Source organism: Castanea sativa, chromosome 9 (assembly GCF_040712315.1).
Source record: "Castanea sativa cultivar Marrone di Chiusa Pesio chromosome 9, ASM4071231v1".
Taxonomy (NCBI): Eukaryota; Viridiplantae; Streptophyta; class Magnoliopsida; order Fagales; family Fagaceae; genus Castanea; species Castanea sativa.
This window is the reverse complement of record NC_134021.1, coordinates 24812501-24827311: the sequence shown is the minus strand read 5'-3', so window position 1 is coordinate 24827311 and position 14811 is coordinate 24812501. Positions and strand designations below refer to the sequence as shown.

Sequence of the window (14811 nt, the reverse complement as noted above, 5' to 3'; positions counted from 1 at the left end):
TTCAAAATTAAAATTTCACAAATAATAATACTATATAAAATAAAAGGATGCTATACAATTGCAGCCAAGTCTTATTAAATAAAATCCTATTTCATGTCTTAAAAAATATATCTATTTATTTTCTAAATTGACAAGTTAACAAGAGAATATCTTCTCAAAACAATTAGCCATTTTCACTCTTTGGTCTACACACTACAAAATTGCAATCATGAAAATAGAGGTACAGATGCATAACACAATAGGATAGATAGATGGGAACAACACTCACACTGCAATGCAGTTCCTTTTTCTTCATTTTTTCCTTTTAAGTTTTTAACTCTAGTATATTACTGAATTGTCTCATTTTATATATCAGATAAGTAGAAAATAGTACTGTAATAGATTTATAATGATAATCTTTTTAGAGTTATAAGATTGATTGGGTGAAAATAACTCCTCCAATTTGCGCTGGTTGCAGAAAAATCCACAACCCAGTTAAACAAGTGGACCAATTTAGGTATTGGTTTACTAGGTTACTGGTCCAACATCCTAGACTTGTCCCAATTTAATTACTATGCCCAATCCTTCTTCATGATTTATTTCCTTTATTTTGAGCAATAACGAAGGGAGAAAAAATAGAAACCGTTGATAAAATCTTGTGTTTTATACAGGTAATCAGCTTTAATTTTCTAGCAATCACTCTTTCACTTTAAACTAAAAAATTTTCTCACTCCTTTCTTTATTTTTGTAATCATCAAATTGATTTATGAACAATTATATAATGAAATCATATAGATGCATAGTTTAATTAATTGTTCCCCCATTTTATTATTTATTTATTTTTGCTTCCTTAACAAAAAATGGACATTGACATTGAATTGAAATATTTTTTCAAAAGAAGAAAATTAATCTCTAAAATATAGTGTATCCTTCAAGATGTTTTTAATAATTGCTCATCAAATTTATAATATAAATACTCAATACTATGACTCAGAAAAAAAGGAGTATTGTCTATGCCTAATTAGTAGCCTTGACCAAATCACTAGTAGAAATTCTATATGGCTAAATGATTGCCAAAATGGTGATTAGGAATGTAGGAAGGAGTGGTTGGTGTGGCTTTTCCATGGGTCACCTTTATCCCACGGTTCTAGGGACCCACCCAATAATTCACACATATTTATATATCTCTCACTTTCTCTCTCCCTCTCCAACTTATCATTAAAGCCTGCATGACTTCAATAATTGCAATGATCCCAAAAGCATGACATATCTGACCTGGTCACATCCTCTAGATGTGTATTTTAATTACGACTTGTTTGAAAAGCTAACCCACGCGCGTGGGACCACACACATCCCTCCCTTCCCCCTCCTCCTTTTAATCAAACATCACCACCACCCAAAACAAATACATATATACAAAATTTTAAAATGAAACCAATGCCTAGGACCAAGTACATCTATTATGGCTTCATTGGATACCTAGATGTTGGTGGCTGCTCTTCTAGTTTCAACTTTCAAGAAGAGAACCCAGGGGGTTGGCTGAGTTGGTAGAGCTCTCAGCCTCAGGGTGCTTATCTTGGGCTACCTGGGTGTCTTTCACAGGTTCGAGCCTATACCTGCACTTTGAAACGAATTTCCCGCGAGTCTTTACCCCTTCGCGGCTCCCGCACGAACAGTGATTAGTCTGCAGTTGAAAGCGCGAGATCTGCGCAAAAAAAAAAAAAAACTTTCAAGAAGAGCAAATTTTGGAACTAAGCTCCCTTTTTTTTTTTTTTTTTTCAAACTTTATTATAATGACACGCTACAGTAGATGGTGAATAGTGGATAAAAAATTAGTTATTTATGTAAAATTGATAAATAATTATTTATAATCCGTGATGTTAAAATTGTAGTAAAATTGATGAAAAAAAATAATCTTAAAAACAAAATAAGAGAAATGCTAACGAATGTCTTATGATATTATTTAATAATCAATTTAAAGAAAGTTTTTATGAAAAAAGAAAGAAAAATAATTAATTTTTTAACAATTTTTTTCATTTTTAATAAAAGTGATGTCAAAATTTTTCTAAAATAAATTGTTAATCAATGTCTAAGGACATTCGTTAATATAACTAAAAAAATAATATATTTATGTGATAGTAATAAATAACTTACCTTAATATGTTAAGATTAGAACTGTGCTGGCAAAAAAAGAAGTAATCTTATAAACAAATTAGAAACACTTTCAAGAGGATTCAATACTCATGGCTAGCTATGGATGTTAAAAGACACAAAAGGAAGGTTGCCACCTTTAATTATGCCAGGAAAAAATTTAAAAAATAGAACTTTCCTTGGAGTAGGAAAAGATGGTCGTTTTGTCTGCCGAAGTAAAACACATATTATCATGGTCAAATCTCGTGCCATTGTGACTAATCCTTCCCAATGTTTTTTTTTTCTCTGTTCACACTTCACGCTTACTTTCATTGGTTTTAGCCCAACCAATTCATGACTGCCACGTGTACGTATGGACAGTATAGGTGCACTGTTTTGGCTGGTAAGTCAGCGGACCAAGCCATCAGTCATTTCATTTCAAATTACGTCACTGATAATTAAAATTTAAACTTGGAAACTGCAAAAAAAAACCTTAGCTTAATTTGGTTTTCCATCATTTGGAAACAAACAAAACAAAACCAATATAATTGTGAGTTTGGTAGGAACACATTAATCACCCCATCTCATATGATCATTGTCATGATGATGACTGTGTACAGTAACAACTTAGTCAATGAATCAACAGGGCCAAATGATGCAAGCCGTTGGATGAGTTATCATTTTCTAGTAATTGTGATGATATGTGGCCCTTTGTTTGGTAAGAACACAATTATTTAGTGACAATGGGGAGTAATTATCACATTAATTACGTACAATTCTTCCCTCTTATTATTCTTTATTTACGGAATAAGTTTTAAAATACCTGATTTTTTAAACATCTTAAGTTGGGTAGGAATTCAAACCTAAACATTTTCTTAGAAATACTAAGAAAGTACAAATAATTCACAATTTTATTTACACATGTTAAGGTGACAAAATATTATTTGTATTAATAAAAATAATATTAATAGTGAATAAGAGCATGTTTCAATCATAACTTGTCATATCGACCAATACAATAATAATGGTGCACAAATTTGTTCTCCTTGCTTCGCGGTCTATTTTAGAATAAAAAATAATATTTTTGAAATATTTTTACAATAAATTTTAAATGATAAATTATTATTGATGGGTCTAAATATAAACCAGTCTCACCCCTTAAAATTTAGTATGACATACTCTTTCTCGAAAACCTCTTGGATCCGTTGGTCACTTGAAGGATGCTGTAGGAAGGGTGTAACATAAATGCCAAGGGTATGTTTTATTTTCAATAAAAACATTCTCTTGCCATGTTGGTGATAAACTAGGAACATAAAAAGGGAAAAATATCTCAGGCAAATTGTGTTTTTCTATATCTACAATTTTCCAAGGAAGAAAAAGTCAAAAAAAACACATCCAATTTTCAATTCTTTTTATGAACCAATGCTTAAGCTTTGGTTGTTTAGACAAACAAAATCTCTCTTTGCCCCCATTGTATGAACCGGTTTGTATAATTAAATAGAATCACGTGCGTTGTCAACCTGAATATGTCGGTCAATCTTTTACTCGCACAAGGCAAAAAGAAATAAATAAAAAGGCACCAGTGTTTAGGGTTTCTGTTCTGTTCGTGTGTTTGCATTATATTTTTTTTTATACATATAAAAAAAATTGAAAAAAAAAAAACAAAAAACAAAAAGGTATCGGATAGGGTCTCTTTTTAAGTCACAGCTCCTTTCATCAACAACCCAAAAAAACCAAACCTTTGTGAAACAATCAATCTGCTTCTCTGTACTACTCTTCTCTCTTCTGCTCCTTTCAACATGGAACTAGCTTTGAGTCTTGGTGATGCACCGAAACCATTCACGTTTCTTGACAAAACTCCCAAGTTATCTAACAAGGATCTTGGGTTCTGCATGGGCTTAGGAACCAGTAGTGGATCAAGATCATCGGACGAGAAAACAAGAGAGACCCGTGAGAGTGAAGAAGATGATGGTGATGAAAGAAGAAGAGTTTCTTCAGATCCACCGCTTCAGCTTGATCTTCTTCCTTTCACACCTGTTCTTCGCACCCACCAACCTTCATCACAGCTTCGCTTTCCTTGGCTTACTGATAACTGTATGTAATGCCCCCACTTGCCTTGTGTCTTGTTTTCGTTGTTTTTTTTTTTCGCTCTCTTTTATCTCTTTCTTTCAACTTTATTAGCTTATTTAAGATCTGGGTTTTGGTGGGTTTTCCTGGCTTTGCTCATTAATTTGGTTTACTAATGGAGATTAAATTAACTTGCTTTTTACAGTGGCATCTGAACCGGGTTCTTCGGATGGACCGGGAAGAGGGTTGGATGTGAACCGTTTTCCGACGGTGGCGACAGCGGCGGAGGAGACAGACGATGGGGCAGCGCTGTCTTCTCCAAATAGTACAGTTTCATCTTTTCAGATGGATTTCTGTGTAAGAAATGGTGGAAGAAGCAAGAGAGATTTGGATGTTGAGACTGAGAGAGCAAGTTCAAGGGCGAGTGATGATGAGGAAAATGGTTCCACTCGGAAGAAACTCAGGCTCTCCAAAGAACAGTCTGCTTTTCTTGAAGAAAGTTTCAAAGAGCACAGTACTCTCAACCCAGTAAGTCCAAAGCTTCAAATTTTTAACATCCATTTCTATTTTGTTACAAGTATTTATTATTGATTGGGCATTTTTGTTTATTTGTTATTTATTCTTGTAATGAATCAATGTGCAGAAACAAAAGCTTGCTCTGGCAAAACAGTTAAACCTTCGTCCTAGGCAGGTGGAAGTTTGGTTTCAAAATAGAAGAGCAAGGTATTGGCTTCTTTAAATTCTTATTAATATGTTTGGTGGGTTTTGTGTATATGTTTATTTTAAAAATTTGTACTTACATTTTTCTTGGGAAAATTATAGGACGAAGCTAAAGCAGACAGAAGTAGATTGTGAGTATTTAAAGAGGTGCTGTGAAACACTGACAGAGGAAAATAGGAGGTTACAAAAGGAGCTGCAAGAATTAAGAGCTTTGAAAACCTCTCAACCTTTCTACATGCAACTTCCTGCAACCACTCTCACTATGTGCCCATCTTGTGAGCGCGTGGCCACCACTACCACAACCACTTCAGGTACCAATGGGAACAACACCGCCACCACCACCACCACCACAAACAATACTACTAATTCAGCAGCTATGTCACTTGCTAAAGCTAGATTATACCCTTTTTCTTCTCAAGTCCAAGCTCACATGCAACAGGCCCCAGCTCACCAAGCAGCTTCATGAGAGAGAGAGAGAGAGAGAGAGATGTCACGAGTCTCTAATTAAATGTACTCATGACCTTTTTCCGTTTGTATATACTTTTGGTTTGGAGCATTTTCCTACTTTCTTTTGCGACCTTTTTTTGTCTCTAGTTTGTGTCTTGTTAATGGAGTTTTGGACGCGAGAAAAGAGAGATTAGAAGGGTGATATATATATTTGTTGATTTATGAGAAAATTCAAAAGATTTTTGTTAGAACAAGTTCCTAGCTATATTTATATATTTGCAACTTTCATTTAGTCAATTTCTTGTTTATTCTGTATTCTTTTTGGGTGGGAAGCATCAAGGACTAGGATTCTCCACTTGAGGCCAAGAACTAGAAGGGACCAGGAAGGATTGAAATTTTATGTGAACATAGGATCCTAAGAAAATACTTTTGGGGCCTAGCAGTAGGGCTACCGAACAAAATTATGTGATGTATGATTGCAATGCAAGCAAATGAAGGAAACATACAATTGGATCAGAATTAACTACTGGGAGTTTAATTAGGTACTGGCAAATTTACTAGTCCCCCGCCCAAGAATAAAATTACTTGCAACTCGTAATGGTAGCCTGGGAACCTACAGGAGGCTGCGAGTGGTGGCGTTGGAACGCGGCCATGGCAGGTGATAAACATTTATAAATGTCCTTAACGTGAAGGTGTTTAGACAACTTGTTTAAACAACACGATATGAATTTTCTTACATTTTTTTACATTCACGGGTATTTTTATAAAACTTAAACAACGATATTAGAAAATTTTTTCGAAGCCGATCTCAAAAGAAAATTAATATGTGAAAATTGTTCTCGTTTTAAGAACCAACTTACGAGTTAGCTCTACTTCTCTGGCTGCCAGTGTGCCAAAGTAACAGGAAATCGCTTGTTAGGAGCCAATTTTTCACACAATACAAACAATCGAGTGTAAAGTTTTTTATTTTTGGCATATTCCAAAGGTTTCCCGTAATTGATCATGCAATACTTTGTATTATGTATTTTGTGGGTCTTTATCTAATTAGGTTGAGGATTCATGAGCTAAATTGAAGTTGTTCCTGTAGCACGTGAGAAACAATTGGAAAATCAGACCTTTTATTTCACACATTTCTCATGAGATTATACCCTATTTTCCACCTGAAGGTTGAGAGAAACCCAACAAATATTGAGAGCCGAACACCATTGATTTCTCTATCTTCTCCCCCTCACTGTTGCCAAATCCTTGAGAGATCATCCCCATCAAACCCATATCATTACCTGACATGTAAGTGTTGATTGGAGTTTTGAGAAGCATTGTGACCCAATGCCCTGCAAAATAGTCTTTGAGGTTTGATGATGCAATCAATTGTCAATTGCACATCCAGTTTCTAGAGTAGAGAAATGACTTGTGGAGTCCATTGCAAGTAGGAGCTTTTAGAGGGCTTGAGTACATTTTTGATACATTACTTGGAGAGTTTTGAGAGTAAATTTATACTACAATTATCTATTCTAGTGGATCGTTCTCAATGGTAAGGCTGTAGAGAGTTTTTCCACCCGGTTCTCAGATATTCCTCTTTGATAACACATTTGTGTGTTATGGTTGTGTTATTGTCTCTTTACATTGGCTGGTTTTGTTGTTTATGCATGGTTACTAATGTTAACTTGGCTATGTACACAATTGGACCTTAAATTGGTTGATTAGCTTAAAATTTGCATTACATTGTAGCTTGGGGTCTAATTGACCGTCGTAGTCTTAATTGAATTTGGTTGTGTTTCTCAATGATAATTAAAAGCCCAAAAGAAGGTCTACCTATTTTAGGCTTTATTGGGAAACTTTGCAAGTGGGTTTGGAGTGTTTGCAAAGCCCATTCGCTCCCGGAAGAAATGCTGTGCAAAAGCCCAATACAAGAGGAAAGCGTTCGCACATGCTGGATATAATAAAGCAAAGCAAACAGAATAATAAGTTGACCATATTACCGTACTCGGCACAAAACAGAAATAGGCTTAGTATATAATGTAAATTCCAGTGTCCAAAGCTTGAATTATGCTTACCCGTTATTCTAAGGGTCTAGTTAACGGTTAAGACATTTAATAATGAACAATAATTTATATCTCACCTAACCCATGCCTCCACTCATTTATATCTCATTAATGTAGAGATTATCGATGATATATAGTCATAACTGGCTTCTTGTTTCCTCTCTTTGCCGACATAGGACTAGGAAGATAAAAGGATGCAGCCGTAGCCGCCATTGCTGCCAATGTTAAGGCAAAGAGCGAACTCGGGTCCAAAGACAAAGCCAATCAAAATACAAGACAAACGAAAAGGACCCAACGTTTTTGTGAGACCAATAGAGATTAGAGAGGCATGCAGCATCGCTCTGTTGGAAACATGCCACCAAATTAAGGCGTGGAGCATGCAAAAAGAAAGAACCGCATCAGTACAATCCTATGACTTCATAACCAATCCAAGACTCAATCCTTTTAAGATGCCTCATTCCACTATGAGTCCCATGAGGTCAATCAAAGGGGTTGTAAAGCCACAAAAAACTCTTCTATACCAGATGCTCTATTACACGCAACAAGCCTAGTATGGACAAATGAATGCGGCTAAAACTTAGTCACATAGTAGGACGTCTGATGTCTCCCATGTTGTCAAAATGGGGTGATGATATTATTAATGAAGTTATAGTACATTCTGCTTATTTTGTTAATTAATTTTCTTTATGGAATGGTCATTTGGCACATTTAAATTTCAAATACTTAAATATACGTCCAAGCACGGTTTAATTTCTTATGAGCATGATGATAATGCTAAGCGTGAAATGTGTATTGAAGCCAAATGACAAGAAGCCCTTCCCAAGATCCCATAGAGATTCACAAATTTTAGATCTTATACATATTCTAATATATTTGAATTAAATGGTTTGTTAACTAGAGGAGCCAATAGGTACTTTGAAAATTTCAAACATTGCAAATCAAAAGTAGAAATGATAGATGTGGGGAATACTTTTTACACGATTTCTTTACTTTTTGAGAAGAATATGAAATTGTACATCAAAAGCCTACTTGTTAGACTCTTCAACAATTGGTTTGGCTATAGGAAAAATTGGACACTTGTAGAGACATAGTTAGTGATGATGTGGAAATCGTCAATAGAGTATGTTCTTCTAGATGAAGCAACAATCTTGTTCTTGCGCTTGCAATGGTCGTTAAAAGCCTTCCTTAGATGGTCACCGATGTAATGCCTGCCATGGAGTCTCCAAAAATAAAGTTAGCGTATAGAAGCTTTTAAGAAAGTATCAGAGCTTAGAGTATCAGAGCTACGGCGTATTAGTATATTTAGGATGTGTGTATGTACCTTGTCTGGTTCTGAGGGGAGTGTATATATAGCTCTATAGCTCCTAGCCGTTGTAGCCTTAATTGTGGCTTTAATGCTTCTTTTGTAACACATCTGGGCTCATTAATGTGGGTTCTGATGAGCTTCCAACGATCTGACAGCTAGTTTGTAACTGCCCGAGGTGTTGATTCCTCTTATTAATGGCTTGCCTTCCTTCATCTATGACGTGGTTGGATGGATGAAGATATCTGATGAGATCGCTTGGGAAAGAAAGTTCATTGGTCCTTTCAGTTACCCCCCAATGTTCTGTGGTCATCGTTGTGTGTCATGACGACCACCAGAAGGTGAAAGGTTTCTTGCTCAGACATGACTCTTGGCGGGCAAGAAAAGGAAGGTTTGCTTCTACAAAGCTGTTTCCAGTGCGGGCTTAGGTTTCCTGTCCATCCATTCATTATGGAGCTTTTGGGTCATTTCAACATTACTCCTAGGCAACTTATACCAAACTCATGGAGGATAGTGATCAGCTGTATAGAGATATGGCTGGCTACCACGGAAGGAGATATGATCAGGGTGGACGAGTTCACATACTTGTATCGTTTAAAGGAGTCTAAGGAGTATGGGTACCATGAGTTGGTGCCCTGGGTTAGGAAGGCTAAGATTGTCAGGGGCCTACCCTCGTCCTTCAGATTTTGGAAATCCAGATTCTTCCTTGTGTCTGGGGATGAGTGTGAGACTCCTCTAGATGAAGTTTGGGGTGACGTCCCTAGGTTGCTTCATCGGTGGAGAGCCCCGAGTCTAAGTGCGTCGTCCTTCTGCCAGTCCTTTGTTCTTCGTTCTTTTACATATATTTTTATTGTCGCTAACTTTCTTGTTTGTTGTCTCTCGTGCAGTTAAGAAGCGGTTGAAACTTAAGAGCATGTAGGCAACCATAGAGTATGTGAAGACGTTTGATGACCTAGTGGACTCGTGAACTTTAGCTCTTCATTGCCTTAGTCTAAAGCCTTCCACCTACGTCCTGCGCGCTATAGAGATCGAGGAGAAGAAGAGTAAATGTTTACTTAACTCGTCGTTGTCACTCCTTTTTTTTTTAACAAGTGTTTCCCTTTTGCAGCGATGATGAAGAAGTTCAACCAAGGGATGTACGCCAAAATGAGGGCCAAGAAGAATGAGCCCCTTTCCAACCCTGGGAAGAGGGAGGTGCGTGTTGTGGAGAAAGGGGTCTCCGTCACTCTAGCTACCCCCATCCCTGAAGCGAAGAGGACTGCTTCCTAGGCTACCTCGGTTGAAGAGATCACCCTATGCATGAAGAAGCAGCGCGTGGCTGACAAGGGAAAAGAGAAGGCCGACTCCCGCTCGTCTAGTGTTTGGGACGACGCCGGCCTTGCTCTAACCAGGGCACAAGATGCTTTCACGGCTGAAGAGCTTAAGGTCTTCGCTGGCATGCCCTCTAACGAGATTGTGGGTAATCATATCCACAAACTTGTGTAGGAAGTGTGCTTGTGCAATTTTACCTTTCCTTTTCCCTTCTTTTGTATTGTTCTGAAAGTTGGATCTTCTTTTCAGGTACTAGGGGAAACCTTTCATATTACCTCGTAGTACTTAAGCCACGAGGCAAAGGCCGCGTCGGTGGGATCCTGGGTGGAGGCTTTGGAGGCAGAGAACTCTGAGCTAAGGAAGGACCTTATTGCTGCCATGGACGAGGCTAATACTGCCAAGGAGAAGGCTAAGGTCTTGTTTGACGATTTGAGGGTTGAGAGGCAGCTGACCTTGGAAAAGGATGAGCAGCTCCAAGCCACGAAGGAGAAGATTAAGACCATCACTGCCAAGTCTATCGAGGTTTTTCAGCAGATTGAGGAGTACAACACTGTGCTCTTTAGTTGGTACTACAAGGGTTTTAAGCTCCTCCGGCAATACCTCGTCAAGCATCCCACCGGTGTGGACCTAGGAAACTTGGATCTGAAGGAGGTGGATAAGGAGATGGCGGTAGACGAGGCCTCTCAGTCTATAGCTACTGCTCCTGAGGGTGATGTTCCGGAGAATGCTCCAATGCTCCCCCCTGTCGGTGGTGCCCAATATGTTTTTTGGGCTTTTAATTCTATTTTCAAAACAATATTTTTATTCTAATTTAAGAACAATGTTTCCTGCCCAGTGTTTTTTGGCTTTTATTTCAGGCAGAGTGTATTTATGCTTATCATTTATTTTTATGCTTTCGTTGATTAGTCCTTCATTTTGCCTGCCTGTGACTTGCCAGAATCCTCTTCCGTTTACCCTCATTTATGGGGGCTTGGTCAATTTTAGATTAGGAGTCTAGCTAACTAGGCTTCGTCAGTGATTTGTATTTGTCTAGGTTGACTCCTATCACTTAGACAATTTCTTTAGAAAACTTACACCTATTCGAGGGATTTTTTCATTTGGTTCTAACAATAAGTTACATCCGTTTAGGTGGAATCTTATTACTTAGTTAGTTTTTAGGTGATTTACACCCATTTAAAGGATCTTGTCATTTGGCTTTGTTAGTAATTTACATCCGTTTAGGCAGAATCTTATTACTTAGCCAATTTTAGGTGACTTACACCCATTTAAGGGATTTTTTCATTTGACTTCGTCAGTAACTTACATTCGTCCATCCGTCTAGGCAGAATCTTATTACTTAGCCAGTTTTTAGGTGACTTACACCCATTTAAGGGATCTTGTCATTTAGCTTTGTCAGTAATTTACATCCGTCTAGGCGGAATCTTATTGCTTAGCCAATAGGTGACTTACACCCATTTAAGGGATCTTGTCATTTGGCTTCGTCAGTAATTTACATCCGTCTATGCGAAATCTTATTACTTAGCCAATTTTTATTACTTCTGGGCTTGCATACAGTACTTTGGAATATTAGCTGAATAGTACTTTTATTGCTTTCTTTCAAATGTGAATACAATCGTTTGTTACATTTTTTTGTGGTACTTCTTCAAATGCTCAATATTCCATGGTCATGGTAGTTTCTTCCCGTCCATCATTTCTAGATGATAGCTACCATGTCTTGAGTAATGGATGACCTTATAGGGTCCTTCCTAGGTTGGACCAAGCTTCCCTTGGGTTGGATCCCTAGTAGCAGGCGCGACTTTACGTAAAGCGAGGTCCTCTATGCTTAGTCGCCTGAGTTTCACTCTCTTGTTGTAGTATTTGGTCATCTTCTGCTAGTACTTTGTCATCTTTTGGGCTGCTCTGTCCCTTACTTCATCCAGAAAATCCAAGTTGACTCTTAGTTGATTGTCGTTGCTGCTTTCACTAAGACTTCTCTTCTCATGTTGTGGATTCCCACCTCGACTGGAATTACTGCCTCAGTGCCATAAGTAAGCCTAAAGGGAGTTTCTCCTGTCGGGGTTCTAGCTGTAGTTCTTTATGCCCACAGGATGTTAGGCAATTCTTCGACCCAAGCTTTGATGATCTTGAGCAGTGTCTTGTTCATCACTTCCATTTGTCCATTGGCCTGGAGACGAAAACTGATTCTTGATCCCCAATCCCGAGCAAATGTCTCTGAAGCTCTGATTGTCAAATTGCCACCCGTTGTCTTATATGATCATCCGTGGTATCCTGAATCTCCAAACCATATTTTTCCACACAAAGTTCTAGATCTTTGCCTCCGTGATAGTTGCAAGTGCTTCTGCTTTAACCCACTTTGTAAAATAGTCAATAGCGACCAGTAAAAACTTTTTGTTTCTTACCTCTAGGTAGTAGGCTTATGATGTCAATTCCCCACTAGGCAAATGGCCATGGGGAGGCTATTGGCGTCAGTCTCTCTACTGGGATGCATTGAACATTCCCAAATCTTTGACATTTGTCGCATCTCTCGATGAACTCTCTTGCATCCTTCTGCATAGTAGACCAGAAGTAACCTATTTTGATTATCTTACTTACTAGGGACCTCGGGCCTACATGATCTCCACAAATTCCTTCATGGACCTCCTCTAGGATTTATTTGGCCTCACTTTCGTCGACGCACTTCAGGTAGGGCATGGAGAAACCCCTTTTGTATAAGAAGTCATTCATGATAGTGAACCTAGCTGCCCTCTTTCTGGGGTGATGATAATACCCTTACTCACCCCTTTTTTTGGGCTGACGACCTGTCCATCTTTCTGCTTCGTCTAGTGCTCTATCGTCGTATGGGACTGTGAACTTGGCAATGAAGTCTGCTAGTGCATATGCTTTGATAGCTGTTCTAGGGTGGTACTTAATATCAAACTGGCTGAGCTTGATTGCCCACTGAATCATCCTTCCTGCAACCTCGGGTTTGTTAATGGACTTCTTGATATGTTGGTCTGTCATCACCAAGATAGGATTCGCCTGGAAGTATGGTCGCAGCTTTTGTGAGGCTACAATTAAGGCGAATGCGATCTTCTCGATCCGTGGGTGTTTTGCTTCAGCTCCTTAGAAGGCTTAACTGACATAGTAGATTGAGAGTTGCATTCCATCCTCCTCTTGAATCAAGGTTGCACTTACGGCTGTAATTGACATTGCCAGGTATAGATACAGGTCTTCTCCCTTTTTAGATGGGCTTAGGAAGGGTAGATTGTTGAGATAGTGTTTGAGCTCCTGGAAGGCCTTTTCGCACTCTTCCGTCCAGGTGAAAGCTTGTTTTGGTGTCTTGAAGAAGGGCAGACATTTGTCCGTTGCTTTAGAGACGAACCTATTGAGTGCTGCTATTCTCCCAGTGAGCTTTTGGACTTCCTTCAAAGTCTTGGGCGACGTCATTTTTTAGTATGGCTTGCACCTTCTTTGGGTTTGCTTCTATCCCTCTCTAGGATACCATAAACCCTAAGAACTTCCCTGACACTACCCCAAAGGCACACTTGCTGGGGTTTAACTTCATTTGATACTGCCTGAGAGTAGTGAACATTTCTTAGAGGTCGTCCAGATGGGCAAACTCTTCCTTGCACTTTACGAGCATGTCATCCATGTATACTTCCATATTCCTTTTGATTTGTTTACTGAACATCTTATTTACTAACCTTTGGTAGGGTTCTCCTGTGTTTTTCAATCCGAAGGGCATTACCTTGTAGCAGTCTTCTCCTGGTCCTCTTCGCCATCTTTATCTTATTGTATCCCGAGAATGCGTCCGTGAATGTAAGGAGCTTGTGTCCTGCCATGGAATCTACCAGCAGATCTATCCTCGATAGGGGGGAAACTGTCCTTTGGGCAAGCCTTGTTCAGGTCCGTGAAGTCCACGCACATCCTCCATTTCCCATTTGTCTTCTTTACAAGGACGACGTTGGCCAACCAGTCCAAGTAGTAGACCTCGTGAATGAAATCCACTGCCAGCAGTTTATATACTTCGTCTATAATTGCCTGGTTTCGTTCTGGTGCAAACACTCATAGTCTTTGCAAGATGGGCTTTTTCTTAGGATCAACATTTAGCTTGTATAATTGTCATTCTCAATGGTCGATTCCTTGAGATGATCTAGCTTACAACACCCTCTATAATCACTCCATCAATCAGAATCGGGAATCGCTCAAGGAAAGGCCATAACCCCATTGCTATACTGTGATGGAATTGTCTAGTCGACTTCATGGAAGAGGGAGGCTCAAGCAACCAAGAAACGTTTGTGTAATAAAAAAGAGCAGGTAATGTTGATAAGCATTATTGAATTTGCAGGTCAACAGAGGTAAAAGATCATGTTGGAAAATTTAGACCTCGGTTGATAAAATTAACAAGTTTTAAACCCAAGTTGTTAATTAGATTTATTATGAATAAACCTTATTAAAACTAAAAAACATCAATATCATGCGCAACGGAAAAGTTAATTAGACAAGATATGATGACCCAGGAAAACCAATGAAAAAACTAGTTTCACAATAAATAAAAAAACTGGGGGAAATCTTCCCGAAAAGCAATCCACTATAATAAAGAGAAGTTTAAGATCTAGTATAAGACCTTTGTCCCTAGACTCTACAATCCCCGTAGATAAACTTACAGTAGAAACCTTCTATCGCTTAAGAACTTCTAAACTCTTCAATATATGAACGCCACATTTTTGCATGGATCCCAATACATGACTAACCAATGATGCACGGCTCCTAGTACGTGACTAATTCACCAACTTGAATAAGATTGTTGGCTGCAAAGTTCTTCATTTCATC

The 14811-nt window shown here is 38.4% G+C and overlaps 1 protein-coding gene across 2 annotated transcripts; it reads left to right on the top strand.

Annotated features, from left to right (window-relative positions):
- The first annotated feature begins 3821 nt into the window (after positions 1-3821).
- On the top strand, positions 3822-5640 carry LOC142609621 (homeobox-leucine zipper protein HAT14). Of its 2 annotated transcripts, none has more exons than XM_075781251.1 (4): positions 3822-4203; positions 4382-4704; positions 4820-4899; positions 4999-5640. In XM_075781251.1, exons 1-4 carry the CDS (start codon positions 3909-3911, stop codon positions 5360-5362), a joined length of 1062 nt encoding a protein of 353 aa, XP_075637366.1. In that variant the 5' UTR covers positions 3822-3908; the 3' UTR covers positions 5363-5640. The 2 variants fall into 2 exon arrangements, with proteins under 2 accessions (XP_075637366.1, XP_075637365.1); XM_075781250.1 differs by having other exon boundaries at positions 3926-4207.
- Positions 5641-14811: the final 9171 nt, after the last annotated feature.